Source organism: Penicillium bovifimosum (genome assembly GCF_028826915.1).
Source record: "Penicillium bovifimosum strain IBT 22155 chromosome Unknown utg000001l_segment0_segment0, whole genome shotgun sequence".
NCBI classification, from domain to species: Eukaryota; Fungi; Ascomycota; class Eurotiomycetes; order Eurotiales; family Aspergillaceae; genus Penicillium; species Penicillium bovifimosum.
Window position 1 is genome coordinate 1,968,085 of NW_026622710.1, and position 24,050 is coordinate 1,992,134.

The 24,050-nt window shown below is 50.8% G+C and overlaps 5 protein-coding genes across 5 annotated transcripts; 2 read left to right on the forward strand and 3 right to left on the reverse strand.

Moving 5' to 3' along the window:
- Positions 1 to 354: 354 nt before the first annotated feature.
- On the forward strand, positions 355 to 12,648 carry N7515_000755 (uncharacterized protein; the record flags this gene model as incomplete). The annotated part of the gene is made up of 9 exons (XM_056661499.1): positions 355 to 1,018; positions 1,066 to 1,707; positions 1,754 to 4,496; positions 4,575 to 4,795; positions 4,854 to 7,065; positions 7,114 to 7,815; positions 7,864 to 9,006; positions 9,061 to 9,758; positions 9,809 to 12,648. Coding segments are annotated over 9 exons (11,865 nt in total), but the record flags the coding sequence as incomplete, so codon positions are not given.
- A 2,949-nt stretch (positions 12,649 to 15,597) lies between these two features.
- N7515_000756 (membrane insertase OXA1) lies at positions 15,598 to 17,192 on the reverse strand (the record flags this gene model as incomplete). The annotated part of the gene is made up of 3 exons (XM_056661500.1): positions 15,598 to 16,254; positions 16,311 to 17,045; positions 17,103 to 17,192. The coding sequence occupies 3 exons, from the start codon at positions 17,190 to 17,192 to the stop codon at positions 15,598 to 15,600; spliced, it is 1,482 nt and encodes a 493-aa protein (XP_056526666.1).
- A 388-nt stretch (positions 17,193 to 17,580) lies between these two features.
- Positions 17,581 to 18,035, reverse strand: N7515_000757 (TOM13-domain-containing protein; the record flags this gene model as incomplete). Its single annotated transcript, XM_056661501.1, has 2 exons — positions 17,581 to 17,691; positions 17,754 to 18,035. The coding sequence occupies 2 exons, from the start codon at positions 18,033 to 18,035 to the stop codon at positions 17,581 to 17,583; spliced, it is 393 nt and encodes a 130-aa protein (XP_056526667.1).
- A 1,730-nt stretch (positions 18,036 to 19,765) lies between these two features.
- N7515_000758 (MFS transporter) lies at positions 19,766 to 21,517 on the reverse strand (the record flags this gene model as incomplete). Its single annotated transcript, XM_056661502.1, has 3 exons — positions 19,766 to 20,022; positions 20,075 to 21,010; positions 21,064 to 21,517. The coding sequence occupies 3 exons, from the start codon at positions 21,515 to 21,517 to the stop codon at positions 19,766 to 19,768; spliced, it is 1,647 nt and encodes a 548-aa protein (XP_056526668.1).
- Positions 21,518 to 23,031: 1,514 nt separating this feature from the next.
- On the forward strand, positions 23,032 to 23,424 carry N7515_000759 (uncharacterized protein; the record flags this gene model as incomplete). The annotated part of the gene is made up of 2 exons (XM_056661503.1): positions 23,032 to 23,236; positions 23,300 to 23,424. 2 exons carry the CDS (start codon positions 23,032 to 23,034, stop codon positions 23,422 to 23,424), a joined length of 330 nt encoding a protein of 109 aa, XP_056526669.1.
- Positions 23,425 to 24,050: the final 626 nt, after the last annotated feature.

Below are 24,050 nucleotides of genomic sequence, written 5' to 3' on the forward strand. Positions count from 1 at the left end.
ATGTTCCCAGGCTCAGCAATGATGGAGGATCCGAACCTCGCATGGCAATGGCAAAAGGTTTGCTACGACTCCCATCCCCTCCAGACGCGCCACTCACTATAAATAGTACCTTGGAACCGATTTACCGCAGGATCCAGCCTAGAGAATCCGTGCAAAGTGTGGAGTTCGGTATGTTGGATTCGGAACTTTTCGGTGGGATATCAGCTTGGCTGATATGGCCCCAGATAGGTCCAAGCCTCAACGAAACGACAAGAATACCACGAAGACAATGAAAAAGCGTATTTAATAAACACATTTCCCTCAATTTCCAATTAACTACCTCAACAATTATCTTGTACTCACAGCCTATCAGTTTCGTCAGCACGAGTCGATCTAAACCCCTGCATGCCCACTATGCCTGAACCAATTGCAATCATCGGAACCGCCTGTCGCTTTCCAGGCGGGTGCGATAGCCCCAGCAAACTCTGGGAGCTGTTGAGAAACCCTAGTGACATTTCCAAGAAGGTTCCTCTCGATCGCTTCAATGTTGATCATTTCTACCACCCCGAGGCAACCCATCATGGCACCACGAACGCCACCAAGTCCTACTTTCTTGAGGAGAACATCGCTCAGTTTGATGCGCAGTTCTTCAATATACAACCGATGGAGAGTGATGCCGTTGATCCGCAGCAGCGTCTACTTCTAGAGACTGTGTATGACTCCCTTTGCACCGCGGGTCTGCCTATGGAGAACCTCCGTGGATCATCCACGGCTGTCTATGTTGGTATGATGTGCGATGACTGGTCCACCATGGTGGCGAGCGATGTCGAGACCCTGCCGACCTACACAGCTACTGGCTTAGCCCGAAGTATTGTGTCCAACCGGATTTCGTACGTCTTTGACTGGCATGGTCCTTCGATGACGATAGATACCGCCTGCTCGTCGAGTCTTGTTGCTGTACACCAAGCTGTACGGACCCTGCGCAGCGGTGAATCTTCTCTGGCTGTGGCGGCCGGAACTAACCTGATTCTCAGTCCTAGTAAGTACAATCTCTTCGAGAAACCAAGCTGCCACTGACCCTCCAAGCTATGTATGTGACCGAGACGAACCTGCGAATGTTGTCGCCGAATGGACGTTGCGCGATGTGGGATCGGGCTGCTGATGGCTATGCCCGTGGCGAGGGCGTCGCTTCTGTAGTCATGAAGACCTTGAGTCAAGCTCTCGCCGATGGAGACCACATCGAGTGTATCATCCGTGAGACTGGGGTCAACCAGGATGGACGTACGACTGGACTTACCATGCCGAGTAATACTGCGCAGACGGCGTTGATTCGCGACACGTACCGCCGAGCAGGGCTGGACATCAATGAACCTCGCGATCGCCCTCAATTCTTCCATGCCCATGGAACTGGGACCCAGGCCGGTGACCCTCAAGAGGCTGAGGCCGTCTCGACAGCACTGTTTCCCAATGGCACGAATATTGACACAGAGCTCTTTGTGGGTTCAATCAAGACCGTGATCGGGCACACTGAAGGCTCTGCTGGGCTGGCCTCTTTGATTGGGTCCGCACTTGCCATGAAACATGGTATCATACCGCCGAATCTTCACTTTAGTCAATTGAGCGAAAAGGTGGCGCCATTTTACACCCATCTAAAGATCCCAACAAAGCCCATGTCGTGGCCGAAGCTGGCTTCTGGTCAAGTCAAACGGGCCAGTATCAACAGCTTTGGTAAGTCGATTTCTCCGGATATCATGATACTCGCTGACATTGGTAGGTTTCGGTGGAACCAATGCCCACGCCATCATCGAAAGTTTCGATCAGGATTCTGAAAACACATCGGAACTTCATTCGGTTGCAAACTTCACCCCACTGGTGTTTTCTGCAGCTTCCGAGAAGAGCCTTCGGAATATGCTTGCCACGTACTCAACCTACCTATCCGCTAACCCTGATTCAAACCTCCATGATTTGGCTAGTACGCTGAGTATGCGCCGCTCAACACTACCCTACCGAACTTATGTTCCAGTCCACAACAAGGAAGTGCTACCCGAGCAGCTGAAAGCTATGGCGGATGCCGCCCCTAATGAGTCGGACCTGAGCATTCGCCGCTCCCAGATCAATAACCCAGCGATTCTTGGCGTTTTCACCGGACAGGGAGCACAGTGGCCGCGGATGGGAGCGTGTCTCATCGAGACCTCAACTTTTGCCCAACAGAAAATTGACTGGCTGGACTCAATCCTCCAAGGATTACCTGCAGAGGACCGCCCCGCCTGGACGATCAAGGAACAGCTGCTTGCCGGTGTTGAGACTTCACGAATCACAGAAGCGGCAATATCGCAACCTCTTTGTCTTGCTATTCAGGTTGTGCTTGTCGATATACTCCGCGCTGCAGGTGTTCAATTTAAAGCTGTCGTGGGCCACTCGTCCGGTGAGATTGGAGCTGCGTACGCCGCAGGTCTCTTGTCTGTCGAGGATGCCCTTCGGATCGCATACTACCGTGGCCTGCACGCAAAGCATGCATCATCGCCAAACGGCGAGAAGGGTGCCATGATGGCTGTTGGTGTTTCGCATGCAGAAGCCCTGGAGATATGTGCCGATTCACGCTTCAAGGGCCGCGTTCAGGTTGCCGCAGTGAATTCTAGCTCCAGTATCACACTCTCCGGTGACGAAGGCGCCATTGATGAGGTTCTTGAGGTACTGAAGTCTGAACAGAAGTTTGCGAGGAAGCTGAAGGTTGACACCGCCTATCACTCGGCGCATATGCTTCCCTGTGCAGAGCCTTATCTGGAGTCCATGAACTCATGCGGAATACAGCGGAACGACCGGACAGGCCCTGTATGGTTCTCTAGTGTTACCGAGGGACAGAAAATGTCCAAGGAAACTCTCACAGAAAGCTACTGGATTGATAACATGTGCAACACGGTGTTATTCTCCGGCGCAGTGGCTCAAGCTGTCTCGGAGGCCGGGCCATTCGACTTGACTATTGAAATTGGTCCGCACCCGGCACTCAAGGGTCCAGCGACAACTACACTTGAGGAGTTTGGATGTGAAGCCCCCTACACCGGTCTGCTGTCTCGAGCCAAAAACGATGTCAACGAACTATCCGCAACCTTTGGCTTCATTTGGATGCATCTTGGGTCTGGCAGCATTCAGTTTGACACGGTCGACAAGCTCCTATCCGGGTTCGAGGGAAACAGGCAGGTGCTCAGCAACTTGCCGTCATATCCCTTTGACCATCAACGCGAATACTGGACTGGATCCCGCGTGTCTAATCACCACAAATTCCGCCAAAACCCCCCGAACCCACTGCTCGGGACGCAATGTTCCGAAGCCAACACCACTCAGGAGTTTCAGTGGAGAAATATTCTTCGTCCCAGCGAGATCTCTTGGCTCAGTGGGCATCGGCTGCAGGGTCAAGTAGTTTTCCCGGCCACTGGTTACGTCTCTATGGCCATCGAAGCGACGAAGCAGCTCACTGCCCACAATGACATTTCTTGCATCAAGATTGTCGATCTGGAAATTGATCGCGCAATTTCTTTCGATGATGATGGAGCTAGTATCGAGGTCGTCTTCACTGCAACCGTGATTAAAACAACCGAGAAATCCATGACTGCCCAGTTCGCGTGCTACTCAATTTCAAACACCGATGGAAATGCAGTGCTGAATGCGAAAGGCAATGTTACTGCAGATTTGGGCAGCTCTAGTCCAGCAACTCTTGCAAGCGACGAATCGGATTCTTTCAACCTGGTCACCGTTGACCAATCCGAGTTCTACCGGTGCCTCACGAAGATTGGTTATGATTACTCCGAGCCCTTTCACGGGGTGTCGCAGATTCAGCGCAAGCCCGGATATGCTACCGGTTTAATCGAGGACCCGTCTGGCCTCTCATGGGAGGATAATCTTACATTCCATCCCGGGATGCTTGACACCGCTCTGCAAACTGCGTTCGCGGCATGGTCCTTCCCTGGTGATGGCCAGATCTGGTCCCTTCACGTTCCCATTCGGGTTGATTCGCTGGTATTCAACCCCCACTTCAGCCCTCTCGGTTTGGGCAAGCAAAGCTCCTTCAAATACGAAACGTTCATTCGCACCAACACCCAAGGAAGTCTAACTGCTGATATTCACATGTACACTGCAGACGGCAAGAACTCATGCCTCCAGATTGAAGGTGCATCCCTCGTTCCATTCTCCCCAGGCTCTCCCAGAGACGACCTGCCGCTATTCTCAAGCTTTAAGATGAGACCTGCTGTTCCTGATGGACAGCTTGCGGGAATGGGCGAAACAATTTCGCCTTACGAGGCCCAGGTTTACAAGGATATTGATCGTGTCGCGTTCTGGTATATCAGAAATGTCGCTGAGACTATCACCCAAGAAGAGCGTGAGCTGGTCCTACCCCATTTCAGATATTATCTGCGGTGGTGTGAACGAATGATTGGTATGGTCTCTCGGGGTGAACATCCGAAGGTGCCGCGTGAATGTCTCAATGATAGGAGAGAAGACATCAGTGAAGTGTTGAGCAAGTAAGTGCAGGATTCTTATTTTACCTGGGCTTCTTCATATAAGCCACATCGGATAGGTCGCTGATTATCTTGCATTAGGTACAAGGGCCGCAAAGATATCCGATTTGTTGAGGTGGTCGGCGACCATCTAGTTGAAGTCGTCCGCAGCGGTACCAGCATGCTGGAATATATGAACCAGGACGGGCTGATGCTCGCGGTTTATGAAAATGGATTGGCAGCTGGGCCAAACAACCGCTGGCTGAGTCGCATCGTCGCCCAAATTGCGCATCGCTATCCAGGAATGCATATCTTGGAGATCGGTCAGTCTTGATTCTTCCTATTACATTAGCCTCTAGCGGCAGAGCTGACTTTCTGTAGGAGCTGGCACGGGCGCGTCGACGAAGACAATTTTGCCAGAAGTCGGCTCGGCTTTTGGAACCTATACTTTCACTGACGTGTCTAGTGGTTTCTTCCCTGAAGCCGAAGAGCGTTTCAAAGATTATTCTAACCGTATGATCTTCAAGACATTCAACACTGAATTTCCACCAAACGAGCAGGGATTTACGGAAGGCTCGTACGATGTCGTTATTGCTGCCAATGTTCTGCATGTTTCGGCCGACATGGAGCAGTCCATGGCAAATGTCCGCCGGCTGCTGAAACCGGGTGGTTACTTGCTCACCTTAGAGGTGACAAGTTGTGAACTTCTCTTCAGCGGTATGACCGTGGGAACTCTCCCAGGTTGGTGGGTGGCCGCGGAGACTGGACGACCGTGGGGTCCCTGCTTGACGCTGCCTCAGTGGGACTCTGTGCTCCGGAAAACTGGCTTCTCTGGCATTGACACTATGACACCCGATGTCAGCGTGTCTCTCCCCGTGTCTGTATTTGTTTCCCAGGCTATTGACGATCGAGTCGCTCTCCTCCGTAACCCTCTTTCATTGTCGGCCGGGCATGATTTGGGCACCCTGGTGATTATCGGCGGCACGACACTGCCAGTCTTCAATCTCGTGGAAGATGTTATGGCTGATCTATCTTCTATGTTTGCCGAGGTCATGGTCTTTGAAACTATTGAAGAGTTGATCGCCTCTGGCTCCGCGGTACCTCTTGGGGCTAGCATCCTCTGCCTGACTGATCTCGACGAGCCACTTATGAAGGCATTGACGCCGGAGAAGTTTACCAGCTTACAGAGAATGTTCGATGTGGCAGGAACCTTGGTCTTGGTTACCCGAGGCTGCAGGGCAGATGAGCCATACTCCATGATGCTGGTGGGAATCGGGCGGACAGTTAAGACCGAAAATCCGAAAATAAACCTTCAACTACTCGACATTGAATCCATCGATGACTCAACGACGAAGGTGCTGTCTGAAGCGCTGATTCGACACCATCTTCTGAGGCAATGGCGATCTGGCAACGAAGCCCTTCTATGGTCCTCGGAGCCTGAGATGGTTATGCACGATCAGTGCACGCTCATTCCAAGACTCTTGCCCAGCACTGAAAAGAATCAGCGGTACAACTCCCAAAGACGCACCATAACCAAAGAGATCAACCCCAGAGAGACGACGATACGGATGATTCAGAATGGAGCGACATTTGACGTCCAAGAAGTCTCTCCGCTGCAAATTGCCAACGCCCCGTCGTCTGAATCTGTTACAGTTCGCAACACTCTCTCCTCATTTCAATCTCTCAAGATTGGAACTGCTGGCTTCCTCCGTCTTATCTACGGTGTGACTTCTTCCTCCGAGACAGTCGTCGCACTTTCATCCTCCACCCAGTCTCCAGCAGTTCTGCCATCAAAGTGGTGTGTCCCAGTCGCAAGCTATGTCATGGATCCTAGCCCGTCATCCTTCCTTACCTCCGTCGCTGCCAATATCTTGGCTAAGACGGTTCTGAACTCTGTACCTGATAATGCAGTGCTTCTGGTGCGGGAGGCAGACGAGGCTTTCAGATCTTACCTTCTGCATGGGGCAGAAGAACTGAGTGTCAAGACTGTTTTTGTCACCAGCCAGGACAACACATATAATCCCGACAGCGTCTATATCCACCCAAGGCTCTCGCAGCATAAATTGAAGCAACTCCTCCCTGCTGATGTCTCCGTCTATGTCGATCTCTCCCAGGGCGCTGAAACAGATGCCTTATCCGAACTGATCGATAAGTGTCTCCCATCTCAGTGCGTCCACATCAAGCGAAACTCTCTTCTCAGCAATGATATCACTGATTTCCATCCACGTTTCTGTGACATGATCGGTCAGCTTCTTCGCCAAGCAATTGAGACTTCAACACATCCTGCAGAGTTTATCACCATTCCCCTTACCCATGTGTCCGAACATTCCGTGTTTGAGCCTTTATCTGTGGTTGACTGGTCGATCGAATCTGTTCCCGTCAAAGTTCAGCCGATCGATTCCGGCATCATTTTCAGATCGGACCGAACATATTTCTTCGTTGGTCTGGCTGGCGAGCTGGGTCAGTCCTTGTGTCAATGGATGGCTTCCCATGGAGGCAAGTACTTTGTCATGAGTAGTCGGTCTCCAAAGGTCAACCCGAAGTTCATTGAGGCGATGGCGCAGCAAGGAGCTACAGTCAGAACAATGCCGCTGTCAGTAAATTTCCTTCTCTATTCATATCATCAACTAACGAAAGACAGAGATATTACAAGCCGAAGGTCCCTTTGGGCCTGTTACCGAGAGATCAGCCGCACCATGCCCGCGGTCGGGGGAGTCATAAACGGTGCCATGATACTTCAAGACAGCGTTTTCGAAAACATGACCCACGAGCAGTTCCTCAAAGTGATCAAACCAAAGGTCGAGGGCACCAAACTCTTGGATGAACTGTTTTATGACACGCCGTTGGACTTCTTCATCGTCACTTCCTCCATCACCGCAGCCATCGGTTTCAGTGGACAGAGCAACTACTCAGCGGCGAACACGTTCATGACCTCCCTCATGTACCAACGCAAAAAGAGAGGTGTCCCTGGCTCCGCTATGGGTATCCCGGCTGTTCATGGCATTGGCTATGCCGCCCAAGAATCTAACTTTGACTTTGAGTATTTCACTACACTCGGCTACAACAATGTCTCCGAGCAGGACTTCTGCACACTCTTTGCAGAGGCTGTTCTCTCTGGTCGCCCGGACTCGCTTGATGAGGCTGAGGTTGTGTCAGGTGTCAATTACGTGTCGCCCGACTTGGATATTCCCCAGACACATACCAGAGACATCAAATTCTCCCATTACATCCTGACGGCGGAAGAAGGGTCCAGCGTCGGCGGTAGCAGGGCTGCCACTCAGATCAGGGTACAATTGCAGGGTGTGACAAGCGAAGAGGTCATCTATGAGATTGTCAAAGGTAAGTCACTGGTTGAACACAACGACTCACAGGTTGACTAACTGTACAACAGATGCCTTCCTGGTGAATCTCAAAAGGTTCTCCAGATATCAGCTGAGGATGATATCAATCTTTCAACACCCCTTGTGGAGCTGGGATTGGACTCACTTGTGGCTGTCATGGTCCGCTCGTGGTTTTTGAAAGAGATCGAGGTTGATATTCCGGTTTTGAAGATCCTCGGCGGCAGCTCTATATCCGATCTCCTCCAACTGGCGGTTTCCAAGATACCTGCGTCCATCACGTGTGAAGAGGAATCACAGAGCCAAGATGACACCCCCAGCTCGTCGCCGCCACCACCCGAAAAGCCCATCTTCCACCGTGCCATATCTGAGACACCTAGCGACCCTGCATCTAGCTACTCGCCATTGCAGACTCCTAGTGAAAGCGAGACATCATCCTTCGAGCTGCTGACTCCAGACGTGCCCCCTGAATGCAAACACCTATGGGGCACAGATAGCTCGGACCTATCGCAACGAGACTTGGTAATCCAGTCTTCCCGTCTTATGAGCGAGCCTATGTCCTTTGGCCAAGCCAGATTCTGGTTTCTCCATCACTTCTTGAAGGACAAGACCCCGTTCAACTTTTCGACTTCTGCGCGCCTGACCGGTCCGCTCCGGGTGGCCGCATTTGAGCGTGCTCTGGACACAGTGGCGCAGCGACACGAGGGACTGCGTACTAGATACCACTGGTCGGATGGGGACACTGGCACCCCAATGCAAGAGATAATCTCTCGCCCTCTGCTTAAATTGGAGACCAAGCGCATATACTCCGATGCCGAGGCTGCCGACGAACTAGAGATGTTGCAGAATCATGAATATGATCTGGAGAACTGGGGATCTATCAGAGTTATGCTCCTTACACTCTCCGATAACGTCCACTACTTCCTCATCGGCTGTCATCATATTGCCCTGGATGGACAAAGTATGCACATACTTTTCTCGGAGCTCGACAATCTGTATAATGGTAAAGCTCTGCCTCAACTCTTGGATGCCTCGCAATACCGAGCGTTTGCTGCGAGACAGAAAGAAGATTATGAGTCTGGCCTATTGCAGGCTGACATCGAGTTCTTCCGTCGCATCGTCGGTGAGAGCCCGAGTGCGATTGAGCCGTTCGCCTTCTCGCACCACTCAAAGCGGAAGATTCTGGATACCTACCGGTGAGTTTGACAATGTACTCGAGTTGAGAATTATTGGAAATAACATTCATTTAGGCACCATCGTGCGTCGACCCGGCTGGACGCTGGGTTAGCTAGCAAGATCAAGCAAACTGCCCGCACGCTTCACAGCACAAATTTCCATTTCTACCTGACTATTCTCCAAGCGCTCATCTTTCGCCTGCTTCCCGAGACTGACGAATTCTTTGTTGGAATTGCGGACTCGAACCGAGTGGATAAAGATTCCATCAACACGATCGGGTGCCTTGTGAATCTACTGCCGCTCAAGTTCAACCGGGCGGACTCCTCCAAGCTTGACCAAGGCATCAAACTCACCCGGAACAAGGTGTATTCAGCTCTCGAGCACTCTAGAGTGCCATTCGATGTTTTTGTGAATGAACTCGGGATCGACCGTTCCGCCACACACACCCCGATCTTCCAAATCTTCATGGACTACCGGCTGGGCGACCACGAGAAGTCGCGTCTCGCCAGTTGCGACGCCCAGCTTTCGTGGAACAATGCTGCTACAGGGTATGATCTGCAACTGGAGGTGCTTGATACCGTCGCTGGGGAGTCGCTTGTCACTTTGAAAGTGCAAGAGGCTCTCTATTCCAGGGAAGCAGCCGAGTTGCTGCTTGGTGCTTTCGTGACTCTTGTTGAACTGGCCACACAAACGCCTGCCGATCAGGTCGATATGTTGTCGCTTCCGCTGTGGCCGAGAAAGGATATTGATGATGCGCTAGCCTTGGGAAAGGGTTCGTTTCACCGGAAGGATATCAGTCAGATTATAGCTAACACTCTACAGGCCCGAAATTGGACCCTGAATGGCCAGCGACAATCGCACACCGCGTCGATGCGATGGTAGATGCACACCCCGACGTCATAGCCATCAAGGATGGACATGGGCAGGCGCTCACATATAACATGATGGCTGACCGGGTCAACACGATCGCTGCCGCCCTCCTTTACCACGTCTCTGATGGCGACAGTGTTGCCGTGTTCCAAGAGCCAGGCGCTGACTGGATCTGTTCGCTACTCGCCATCTTCCGTGTTGGGGCAGCGTATGTTCCTCTTGATCTGAAGAATGGCCTACAACGGCTTGCGGGTGCGGTTGATGTTGCCCGCCCACGAGTCATTCTCCACGATGATTCGACAGAGGCTCGAGTGCCCGTTCTTCAGGCGGCAGAGGCCGTTATCGTCAATGTGTCCGATATTCACATCAACTGCACTGCCAAAGTAACCAACAGGGCCCGGGCAGATTCCACTGCGGCTATTTTGTTCACCAGCGGATCAACGGGTGTTCCCAAGGGCATTGTACTACCCCATTCTTGCTTTTCGAATCATGCCGAAGCAGTCGAAAAAGACTGGAACGTTGGCCCAGTCGTGGTCCTCCAGCAAATCGCCCTCAGCTTTGACTTCTCATTGCACCAGATCTTCACAGCTCTCGCAAACGGAGGAACCCTCTGTGTGGTCTCGTCCGAGAATCGCGGGGACCCGTATGCCATCACCAAGATCATGAAGCAAGAGGGGGTCACTCATACCCTGGCCACCCCAACCGAATACGGCATGTGGTTTGACGCGGGGTCAGACATTCTCTCTCAATGTCCTTCCTGGAAATGGGCTCTTGTCGGCGGCGAAGCCTTGCCAAAGTCCATTGTTCGACGTTTCCGGGATTTGAACTCGAGTAGCCTGAGGCTCTTCGATTTCTATGGACCCGTGGAGGCCACTATTGCACTTACCAAAGGCGAAGTCGATTTCGCGCTCGCTGATACTGAACAACCAATTCCAGTCGGAAGCCTGCTTCCCAACTACTCTGTTTACATTCTAGATGAAGCGCTGCAGCCTCTCCCAATTGGTGTCTCTGGAGAGATTGTCGTCGGCGGACCTGGAGTGGCGGCGGGATATCTCCGACAAGAAGAGCTCACCAAGGAGAAGTTCATCCACGTCCCTACCAACTTGCAGGACACACGCTCTAAGGCGCATGGATGGAACAGACTATATCGGACCGGTGACCGTGGACGCCTGAACAACGCCGGCACTCTCATCTATGAGGGTCGGATCAACGGTGACGATCAAATCAAGCTTCGTGGCATTCGTATCGAGCTGGGAGAGGTCGAGAATGCTATCCTAAAAGTTGCAGACGGCAAGATCTCTCAAGCAGTCGTCGCCGTCCACGGCGAAGAGGCTGATAAATTCTTGGTGGCTTATGTTGTTCTTTCATCCCAAGGCGAGGAGTCCGGCGAGAAGCTTCTCGCGGCCATCAAAGCATCACTCCCCCTTCCCAACTACATGCGACCCTCGTTATACATTCCCATTGACAGTGTCCCGATGAACGTACATGGAAAGACCGATCGCAAGGCTCTTTACAATATTCATCTGCCGGACATTGCGACTTCGGGCCCCTCTGAGCCAGGCCGGATGAATGACCAAGAAGAGAAACTTTGCGAACAGTGGAAAAAGATCTTGCCACCATCCGGTGCTGCCATCAACGCAGGGACAGACTTCTTTCATGTTGGAGGAAACTCGCTCCTGCTTGTCAAACTCCAACGCCACCTCAAGGAAGCCTTTGGGTTCTCGCCACGGCTCACTGATCTCATGAACTCGAGTATATTTAGTGATATGGCTCGACTCCTGGAGCATACCAGTTCTAATGTGATCGATTGGGAGGCTGAAACGTCTGTGCCAGCATCGTGGGCTGATTTCGCAGAGATTGCCACGACCTCCGCTCAAAAAGACAAAATGACGGTAGTTTTGACCGGCGCAACTGGGTATATCGGCCGTCACCTTCTCCCATCTCTTGTTGAAAGCCCCCGGGTGTCCAGAATCATCTGTCTCGTCCGTGACAAGACCAAATTACTCAGCGAATCCCAGAAAGTCATCGCCATCTCCTGCAACCTTGACAAGACCAATCTTGGTCTAACCTCCGATGAGATCAACTATCTGTCCGACAATGCTGACATCGTGGTGCACTGTGCCGCCAACCGGTCCTTTTGGGATGACTATCAGGCACTGAGAGCCGTCAACTTCCAGTCCGTCCGTGACATCGCCCGTCTGTGCCTTCCACGCCACGTGCCGTTTCACTTCTTTTCGTCCGGCGCTGTCGCCGACCACGCGGATAAGATGTCTTCCAGGGATGTCCACGATGGTTATTTGACCAGCAAATGGGCGGCGGAAGAGTTCCTTCACAATTTGTCCCAGCAGTTCAATTTACCGGTGCTTATCCACAGGCCAAGCGCAGCATCGGCAGACACGACGTACACGGTCGATCCCATCGTCCAACAACACTTTATCGAATGTGCCCAACGCGTTGGTGCACGGCCCGATCTCGAGGGCACGTCTGGTCATATGGATCTCAGTCAGACGACCAGGTTCATCGCAACGGCATCCGAAGCTGTTCTGAATGGGCATCAAGATATCGATAACAATACATCTGTCTTCGGGACGGTGCTATACACCCCCAACGAACGGTTCGATATCAAACGCTCCACTGCTGCTGTTAGCGCTGATCCTGTATGGGCGTCGCTTCCGACTATGGATATGCTGCAATGGATGGGGAAGGCGAAGCAGAACGGTTTCCCCTATGTGCTGACCGCCCAGCACATTGTGATGGGTTCGAAGACGGGCCAGGTGGTTTCTAGGCGATAGGTTTTTGGGATTATGATCTCCTGGAGAAAACTCCAGGCATTCCTTGCGTCGTTGCCCTGTACTTTTCTTTTCTTGATGCTAGCTGAGAAACGCGATATTATATATGCATTGATGAATAGAGATATCTTTATTCACCTACAGAAAAGTAGAAGACCACTCAGACAACAACCACCCAATTGTACGAGTCCCATTTCCCGCCAACTGGCAAGCGTCCGGTCAACTGGCAAATCTTCCGCCAACTGGTCCCACTTCCCGCCAACTGGCAGACAATCCGCCAACTGGCAAGGCTACGCACAACCATTGGCGGTGGCGGGTCTCTCCTGCTTGCTCGGCTTTACTGGGGCGTTGTGTTTCTTTCTTGTGTGACCAGGTCACTCTCTTCTAATGATTGATTCCCTACTCCTGCTGCAGAGTCTTGATTGTCCGAGTCCATTCTACGGGAGACGATAGCCGCTACGCTTGACTCTGATCCTATTGGCTTTTATAAACGCTCCGTTTGTTGCCAGGGTACGCACCATGTAACACTTCTAGTACTAAAAATTGTTCCTGTCTAGATATGCGCACTCTATGTCCTCATCTGAATGGACTCTCACTTTAAGCACCATATTCCTGGACTCAGCGGATTCTGGCAGATTGAGCCAAGGACGCTGGAATCCTGCTTGACACAGAAGCCGTCATTAGCTGTCTCGCCCTGTACATAGTTCTTGTGATCTTGGTTTGTACTGATTTTCTCTTAATAAACTAAGGTACCACTTTTGCGCTACTATCAATCTCCGGCTGCGCGTGCAACAGTCCAAATCAACCGAGTGGGCTGCTAACGTAGTTTCTATCGCTGAGCGACCGTCGAGGCATCGTACTGTTTTCCTACTGCCTTGCTCCTCTTGCAGGCAGGTCAGTGCCAACAGTGACCCCGGGATTTTGGATTGAAGCCAGAAGCTGGTCCATCTTCGATGCCATCTCGCAAGAAGCCTGTACCACTGGGCTTCTTCGTATATGCCCAACGTCCTGAAACCCCCAAAACCCAATATCAGTCCAGTGTTCACGTGAGAATAGGGTAGGTATGTCCCAGGGTGCAAGTATGTCCCAGGGTGCAAGCCAGGCGGGCACAAGAAGGCGGCAACGCATGCTGAAGATGCCTCAGTGAAGGCCTCGAGGAGGAGGGATTGCATGCAGTAGAGACCACTCGGGGGCTGGGATCACCCATTCATGAATCGTGACACAGCGGTCTAGCGTTGGCTTGGTGACGGGAGACCTGTAGGAGTCATGTCAGTCTTATCTCTGTTCACTGGGTGATTCGACGATATCCTCATGGTAAGGGGGAGAATAGAGAAAAGGTGTGTCACATGGCGTCAATCAGAACAGGGTGTTTCCAACGGGTTGCCCAAGCTTGTAAAGGTTTGAAGGTCATATTCTTGGAGGTGTTATGACTGGGTTGCTTGTGGTCTTTCTTGGGAAGTCACAAGACACGTCAATGTCTTCATGATTGCGGCTTCCTTTTCAGATTGATTGATTTCCCAAACAGGCAGGTGTCCCTCAAGGGTATAAATATTTGGAACTTCTCTCACTTCTTCTCTTTCTCTTCCTCTTCCTCTTCTCTTCATCTCCCTTCTCTCCTTCTCCTCATCTCTTCTCCTCTCCCTTTCTCCTCTCCCTTTCTCCTCTTCCCTTCTTAGGTGTTCTTCTGCTACAAGATACCCATTGTGACACTTGTGGAGAACTCACTGTCCTCGCGGAAAAATGTACTTCGGTACTAAGCGGGGGTGACCAAAAACTTGTGGGTTACAGTCAAGCTCCGGGGGGCACAACTGTCTACGATGCTTATCTTGATGCACCTGATATCCTCCTCTTTTCTCCTCCTCCCTTCTTCCCTTCTACTGTTTGGTTTGGTTGATGTTTTGATTCCCCTCCTTCGGTTGCGCGGTTTTACTTCGGGGACCCCCCGAGGGTTGCACGGTACTACGTCCCGAACCCATCGACAGGAGATTACTGGAGCTAGACCCCCGCAAAGAGATGTACTTCGGTACTAGCGGGAATGGCCAAAAACTTGTGGGCTGGAGCTGGATCCGGGAAAACTGTCTTGATGCACCACGGTAACGGATGGCCTCACTCTCTTATACTTATATTGCTGCACCTGGTGTATATAGTGATGAGATCTGCCGGCTATCGGTTAGATCGATGGTCTGCCTGTTTATGATCCAGAGGTGCCAGCCTTCTGTGGTCATTTCATACAGCAGACGACAGAACAAAATTTCCGCCGCTTTTATGATCAGTGGGTATCTCACCGGTCTTACTAGCACTGGAAGACATCCCTAAATCCAATTTGTCCTGTCGGTAGCTTGGTCTTCTCTCAAAGCGTTCGTGTCATGACTAATGTGTCTCTGGTTGTCTCTATTGTTTCGTCGTGTACTATACAAACAATTAATCTCATAAACCATAGTCCAAGAGCCATTGTAATCTCAGCACCTGAGGTGCTTTTTATCCCGTTAGCACTGTGGCCATCTTGAACGCTGTGATATGCACGGGTAGTAGATCTGTGGCTCGTGGGGGATCTGCAGATATCCGCCAAAAGTCACTGTGGCGCATTGTGGCGTGTCACCATCCGTGCACGACCTCCAATATATCGCAAACTCTCGCAGACCTCGTCAGGTTCGCCGAACATCGAGCCCGGAGGTCAGATATCTGGCGAGGGTGCCAATTTGGTCATGCCAGTCATTGTAGCATCCGAGTCCAGCGATCAAGAGGCATGCTCTAGCATCGCAAGGCAGGGCTGTGAAAGGTTGAAATTTGATCAATGCAATAGTAGGGTAATCGATGCAAGATTGAATTCGATAAGTATACGTACATAGCCAGGTGGAGATTGTGGTTAAACAATATTCTATCTTCAAGTATCACAGAAAACCAATGCAAATGCCACTGCGCCATAATTTACAGGTTTTATTAACAGGTTGATCAACCACGACGATTAGCTGCCGCCTGGCTTTGCTTCAAGGACTTCTTAGCCCTCTCGCGTTGCAGCTCCTGGGCTTTCAAGTGTTCCCTTCGGCGGGCTTCGTTGCGCTTCCTCCGCATAAGCTCGTCCTCCTCTTTGCGCTGTTCTTCGTACTCGTCTGCACGTTTCTTCTTATCACTGGCGAGACGTTGTTCGGGGGTTGACATGCCGAGCGTCTTCGACATGGAGTTTTGCAGGTCGGAGCCGGCCTTTCCAAACTTATCGTAGAACCGGTCGATGATACTAACCTTAGCAGGACCCTTGGCTTCTTCCTCCACCCGAATGGCCTTGCGTGCTTCCGCTTGTGCGGCCTTTTCTTGTTCGATGCGTTCCATCAGTTGACGAAGACCCTTGCTTTGGGTGTTTCTGGTGAGTTCTGAGAACTGATGCCCGTCCGCGAGCTTCTGGGGAATCGTCATCTTCATCCAACCGCGGAAGTTATTCGAATTGATCAGGTATGTCTGACCCAGACCGAAAATACCAGTTGCCACGAAGTAGAGCTGTAGCGCGCTGGGCATGAAAGCCATGAAGACGAAAGAGATGATAGGGAAACCGTAGATGATGTATTTTCCTATCTCGGTTTGCATCATGGGCATTGCGCCGGAGTCACCTCCTTTCTGTAGTATCCAGTCAGCATCGCGGTGAAGACAGACCATACGGGGATCCCACTTACCCTTAGAGAGAAACACAGCGTTCCCGCAGCGATCATTGGCAGTAGGTATGTTGGATCAGCGATAGTAAGATCATTGATCCATCCCGCTGACTCCGCGGCCAAGCCCGGCACTGGCAGCGCCGTCATTGCTCGCACAACTCGGAAACATCCAAAACCAAGTGGGATTTGAATCATAGGAAGGATTGACTTCCACGTGCTGATGCCGTGGGCAGCGTGAACAGCCTGCATCTCAGCCCTGGCAGTCTGTGCCTCAATAACGTTCCCTGCGGCTTGGGTCTCGATCATCTTTTGTCGAAGCGGGTCAATCTTGCTTTTGGCATGGGTCATTCTTGCGGAGTTCTCCGAGGCATCCAGGATAGGCTTCAGCATCACGAGACGAGTCAAAAGACCAACCGCCACGATAGAAGCCCACCATGGCAAGCCGGTATAGACGTGCATGTGCTCGATGAAGAACTGCATTGTCGACGAGACGCCCAGGCCGAAGTCAATTCCGAGCTGCTTGAGATATCCAATGTGCTCCGGAATCGTGGTAATATCGTAAACATCCGTCACATCTTTCACTCCGGAATCTGTAAACACTTCGCCCATCGGGTCCGACGAGGTGGACTTGAATCGAACTCCAGCTGGACCGGCGATGACCGGTGTCATGCGCCAGGGGGCACTTCCGGACAGTGCTGACTTCAGTTGACCGCGCTGGCTCGGGAAACGAAGGCTCTGTGATCGGAGGGTGGATATCTGCAAACTAAGTCAATTTCAATGTTGTTGCAAGTCCGAGTCGACAGGAGAACGAACAGATCGTGAGGACCGGGACATGGCCGTCATCCGCTGACGTGCAAGCGCAGCGGCTGCGCCGGGCCCTTTCAGGCCAATGGGTCCCATCATTGTGGTTAGAATGGTTCGTGATGGAGAAGACGCTGCGGGAGAACTGTTCTCCTGCCTCTCGGCGCGACTTTTTCTGCCGCGGGCGGTGAAACCCCGGAATCACGGCTACGAGAACCGCCACAGAAGTTGAATATGGAAAAGACGGAGAGATGAAGTTTTGGAGGCTTGGATACTTTAATATTGTAGAAAGTAAAATTCAGGTGCAGGATGCTAGTCCTAGTTCGCCAAACGCCCCCTCCCGAGTCAACGGGTCTATGTACAACCAGCCATTCAGATGTACAAATAGCCAGGTAACGATCTCAAATCACAAATGCTTTGGCTTTGTGTCCCGCGTAAATGCAGTCATTTTTTTAAAAGAAATAAGCAACAGGAGGAAGAGGTCAATCATTTATTCCAGAGCAGCAGTATCCCTCAGCCCAGGACGTCTCCGCTCTGAAGGAAGCTCCCGCATCTCCATTCCAGGGCCAACAGCGTGTGCGCGGCGGTAATTAGGGAAGATCTAGGAAACAGGGTATGCAGTCAGCCATCGGAACTGAGAGTGTCTCATTGAATCACACGTACCTTTGTATTAGACCAGCCGAGTCGGAAAGCAGCCTCGTGCGCGAACAGCTCGCCGAAGCCGAGCATCAGGCCGTTGACGAAAGGCAGGAAAAGGTTGATGGCCGCTCCGCGCAAAAGACCCCATACACTCGGAGGCTTGTACAGAATCATAGGTGAGCTTGAGGTTGATGGGGCCGAGGACGACATCTCGTGGTTTGCGGAGTAGTTCTCTGAGTCGGAGGGGACGGTCATGGTAGAGTCGTAGAGCTCGGCATGCGAGGCGGAGGGGGCATCGGAGGCCATGATCAAGAGCAGGAAGGGCCGACTAAATATACCGGTACTTTGGTCGTCGGAGTCGTAGCTGGCGTGGACCTTGATCTCGAGGAAAGGCTAAATCGATCTCATGTTGATGCGGTGGTGTTGTTCAAACCCGCGGCCAGTTCGATTATGTCAGCGGGTTGTCACATGGAATTCACCAGTTGGTGACCTCGTGATTCGTATCGTCTACCTTGTTGCCTTCAGCAACAACCTCAGTATTATCCATCTTCTTCTCTTATCGGTTCATACATCCTTCTACCTGACCTTTGGTCCTTTGTTATTGGGTCGTCCACTAGCCCATCCAGTATCATCGGGCTCCCCTCCTTACAACTTGTAAAGAGGTCAACAGGGTCAACTCGCCATAAGGTCGGTGACCGGTGTCGCGGTGTAGCAGTACGCTGACTGACACCACAAGAGGAAACATAATCCTTAACATCATCATGCACGAGATTTCTTCTCGTCTTCCTTGATATCATCATGCATACGGATCCAATGGAACTTGCATTTGAGATGAGCCTCAGTGCGATTTTTGCCAAAGTGGCCAGTCGGATACATTAGGTTCCTCGTCGTTGTCCTGAACATGCAGATCTCTTAATCACGATGGCGCCCTTTGTTATAAGGATCGCTTGTTTATCCCTGCTGGCGAGAATCTTCGTCGCAAACTTCTTTCCCTTTATCATGAATACCTCTAACTGGCCACTTTGGCAAAAATCGCACTGAGGCTCTTCTCAAACGCAAGTTTCATTGGATCCGCATGCACGATGATGTCAAGGAAGACGAGAAGAGATCTCGTCATTGGTTGTGGATTACCGCGGACTGAATCGCATTACCACGAAGAATCGTTACCGTTTGCCCCTCATCTCTGAGATCCTTGATCGCATTCAAGGGGTTAGGTATTTTACTAAGCTCGATATCAAATATGCGTATTATCGCATCTATATCAATGAAGGAGACGAGTGGAAGACTGCATTTGGCACTCGTCATGGCCATTTCGAGTGTCTGGTCATGCCCTTTGGGTTAACCAATGCCCCGGCTACCTTCCAAAACTACATTCACAATGCTTTGCGCGAATACCTTGATATCTTTTGTATTGTGTACCAAGGGGATTTGTTGCCTGTTCAGGGTATTTTCACTGCTCGGATATCATAAAGTACTCCGATGATGAGCTTGGCCCCTGCATCAGCGTTCTGATGGCAGATACAAAGAATTCAACTGTTTAGAAGCGACGTTGTTGACATTCTGACGGGAGTGACAGTAAACACTCCACCGGTCTCCAGGTCCCTACTAGCTAGGTATCCACAGGGGCAGAAATCAATGATGAAGCACTTCTGCTACAGCTAGGTAGGTAATATTCATTCTGCGTGTATTTCTGGAAGGACCTTGAGAAATTATACAGACGTAGGTATACGTCTGATGGGTATGCATTACACAGATGCGCTCAGTAGGTAGCTCCCCTGATAAATGTGTAAAGGAACGAATTATGGAATTGGAATTGTTTATTTGCATTAAGTCTATCAATAGGTATGTAAAGATTGTATCGAGTATATACGCGTTGGATATCATAGGACGCCGTATCAATGTCATGTTCTTTTCCACATCAGCGCATAACAGCAAAACTTTTGCGTAACGCCATGCAAGTTGAGAAAAATTACCTCCTCTCTTTGGAAAACGTCCCCTTTTTTAAGATCGTCCCGAAGGACGAAGTTGGCAGTGATTTAAGCCTTGATGGGAGTCTCCTCATCATCGCTGAAGGCATACCGCGAGAAGCGGCGAATGGCCTCACCCTTGAAGTAGAAGGCATAAGGAATAGCGCAGCAAGCCAGAGCAATGAAGGCAAGGAGCGAACTGGCCCACTGGAAGCCCAAACGTTCGTACATTTGCTCAGTGAACAAGACGGTACAGGCACCCCACATAGAACGGATGAAGGTCTTGGCTGCGAGGGCAGATGCTGCCTGGTGCTGGTAGGTATCGACTAAAAGGGAGTTAGCAATTATTCAGCTCATTCAGGACGCGGCCGTACATACCAAGGTAGTTGTTGGCGGAGTTGTAAAGGAAGATGAAACCGAATCCAACGGGCCAGCCTCCCATGGCAGGTCCGATCCAATGGATACGGGGGTAGGAGGTCCAAGCGAAGATGAAGAGACCGATAGGAATGAGCCAGCAAGACCACATCATGGGGATCAAACGCTTCTCCGCAGGGGGTCTGCCACCGTATTGGGCAGAGATCTTGAGGTAGTGCTTATTGACAAAGGGAGCACAGGCAGCGCTCATGAGCACACCAATGGCCAAGGGGATGAACATTAGACCGGTGGAAGATGCACTCCACCCCTTGCCACCCTGGTAGACGACGGGGTAGGCAACAAAGAACATGTAGAGCAAGCCGTACAGAACTGACATGTAGAGAGAGATAAACAGAACGATGGGCTCGAGGAACAGGAGCTGGAAGGGGCGGAAGAGGAAGATTCGCAGCTTCTCGCTCGTGGGACGAGGATCGAGCTCAGCTTCGGTAGTGTACTTGGGGTCGTTCTCCTCCTTGCGAAGCTTGGCAGCACGCTGCTTCAGCAGGATTGGTGCGTAGGTCTCGGGGACAGTGAAAGTGATCAGAACCCAGGCGATAAAGGAGAGAATGAGCTGGATCCAGTACAACCAGCGCCAGCCACAGTTATCAGCCAAGAAGCCACCAGCAAGAGGGCCGATGGCGGGTCCAATGAAAGGCGCAGCACTGAAAGCTGCCATGGGAACTCCTCGCTCCTCGCTCTTCCAAAGATCTGCCAGAGTACCACCGACGAGAGTCATGGGAGCACTGAAGGCAATACCATCAATCAGACGGCAAGCAATGAGGGTTCCGATGTTCTTGGAAACGGCACAAGGAATGACGAAAACAACGGCGATCCCAAGGGTGACAGCGTATACAGGTCGACGTCCGAACATCTCTGACATGGGAGCAAAGACCATTGGGCCTGGAATAGAGTTAGAATAATACCAGAGCACTTGGAAACTGTGCACAACTTACCGAGACCGAACCCAATAACGAAAACTGTAATAACAAGCAAACTGATTTCACGCTTGATGCCGAAGTCCTCGATAGGTCCTTCGATGTCGGCGGTAATAACACTACTGGCGAAGGCGACAACGAAACAGGTCCAGGCAACCACCATGGTGCAGTACCACTTGTATAGCTTAGACCAGTTCTTGGGGTTATCCTTGTCGTCGAGGGTGAAGGTCACCATCTTCCAATCCTCCATTTTACCGGTCACATTGGACTTGATGGGCTTAATGATTTCACCAGCCGCAGTCTCTTCGGTATATTCACGAAAGTCGGCAGTATCACTGACAACGCGGACTGGTAGATCGAGATAATCGGGGCGTCCGACATCATCATGTTCGGAATCGGAGGTCGAGAAGGAGGTCGCTGGGCTTGCCGCAGCGCCAGTTGTGTGGGCCAGATCTACCCGTGGGATCTCCATGTTGGACTATATGAGTCTGGTATTGCGGGTGTAGCCAGGTATAGTATGAAGTGTCGATATAGATGTGGATATATCGAGCGTATATAAGATGCAGATGTGGCAACCCTGTGGTCTCATGTTGTATGGATTCCTGGGGATTGCCATTCTTTTATAATTCGTTCCCCATAAAAATCGGCGCCGAGTTTTTGATGAGTGGGTCATTAGAAGGGAAAGGAAGAAAAATTCCCAATGGCTGATGATGCTGCAATGGTCATGGAATCTCTTCCTACTTGCGGCAGCTTTGATATATCGGCCCGTGCCATATCAACAAAAGTGGATAATTGCCTGATATGGACCTGTGGCGCTAACCGTATTAGGCATGATGCAACGATGACGCCGGAGCTTATCGTCATCATGAAGGTTTCATAGTTCCGATCACAAGACAGTCACTATAATATGTTACGGTTTATCCGATGAAAAAGCTTAACAATGAAATACTTTGCTCTTTCCAAGGTCGCGACTTGTAATCCTTGAGGTCATTGGTGTACCTTGTGTACCTAGGTTGTGTAGCTTGGCATCAAAATGTCGAGCTACCACGCGGCATGGCAATTGGATATAACGTACAATCTCTGTCGCGACCAAAAAGGTGTCAAGCAGTAAAACCTCAAGACTAAGCTAAACGCTTCCGCAATCTGCGTTAAGTTCAAAGTGTACTTATCTATCCATATTCGGTACATGAATATCCTGGGAATATGATGACCAGCTATCTATGTTGTAGGCATCCTTGACATAGTTCATCTCAGGTACACTGTAGTCCGTACCACAATAAAGATTAAAGATCAAAATTTTGTTACACGACCCCTGAGCCGCAAGGTCGCAGTGGCCGATAGACTTTTCTACTACCTCATCTTCAAATTTCGGAGTACGTACCGTGTAGATCGGAGCATATTACTGCATTCGGAAGATAAAGCTTTTTGCCCCATTAGGCAAGGATCCAGGCAGAGCGTCAGAATCGCCTCCACAGCATAGATATTTGATCATGGTCTAGATTGCGGCAACAATCCCGAGTCCTCACTAGTAGTCACTCCTCATCCCACTACTATGTAGGTAGTGGCGCCCTCTAGCAAAATGGTGTGTGGGTCCCGTACTCCCGTCAGCATGGACCGATCAGGATAGGGTCTAGCAAAGGTGCAGATCTGAAGGAGCAGCGCTGTGGTTAAGCCGACATAAACACTAGTTAGCACTACAGTACTAAGGTACTTGGGTACTACTTACGCCGACGCTAGTTCACTGTAACTTGTCGATTCCCCGAGTACCCCGAGTATGGCATAATGGCTTAAGCCAATGTCCCTAAATTTCAGTTGGACGGTACTTCGAGATGTAGAGATGACAATCATGACATAGGATCGAAGACAGATAACTAGCTGCCGCAATAGCAGGCTAGGTTACCATACAGACTTATTCACCACTAGACCACAATAGCCTAGGGAGGCCTTATCCTAGTCTGACAGGATATCTTCCATGACTCTTTTGCCATGGGGCGCACGACTGGCACTAAGCAGGATCTTGCCGGCCGCGGGTTCCTGACGCACTGTCCGCCGGATGTACCGCCTCGTCATCGAATTGTGGCTCTTTTAGGCACGACAGATCTCGACGATGCAAGCCGGCCCAGGGACGACGGGTGGTTTGTATCAGATTTCTACCTTTTCCATCATCTCCTTGCCCCGCAATTCCCACGTCGTGAGTATTTCATCAGCTTGCTTGCCACGTACTATCTACCCACTAACAGACTGAGCTTACTAGCACCGAACCAAGTATGGTTAACTTGCGAGGACCCTGGATTCCTCGTTCAGGAATATGGGGAATATGTTCATGAGGTATCCACCTCCTTCACCCAAGTCAAGACCGATGGAAATTCGCATAGTTGATCTAGATCATAGATGAACTTGCTCAATTTGCCATTGGGAGGGATTAAGCCGGTCCCTTCTTGTCCTTGTGGGATTTCGTATACTTCTTGTGCAAAATGAGAATACTATCGTCAATGGACATAAACCAAATATCTAGCGGTGTACTGCCAGGTGCCCGAGAAGCCGTCCAGCATTAGCTGCATTACTTGGGGGGATGCCGATTTCGGCGTCAAAATCTCATCCATTTATATAGGTCGAATGTTGTGTTATTCTACTCCAACGGTCCAACCGACCTTGAAATAAGTCAAAATCAATTCTCACATGTTTTCCAACGGACCAACTTGAACGGAAGTAGACTCAGGAAGCAATCTACAAATGCCTTCAAGTCATAAGGATGCCTCTGTGAAGGTTGACAATAATGACATTGACCAGGTGCCAAGAACGCCCCCGGGATCCACATAACGGAGCGTTGTACTCCATTCCCAGTGCCGATTTCTTCTATGTCTTGGTATCTATTTGGTTCAATCGAAGTGAAGGAGGTAATTTAGTGATGTCTAGATGTACTTTTGAATTTCACATGAAAAACAGAAGATATCTGCTTGTACTAGGAGGAATCGCGATGAACCAAAAACTTTGTTGAGGTTAAA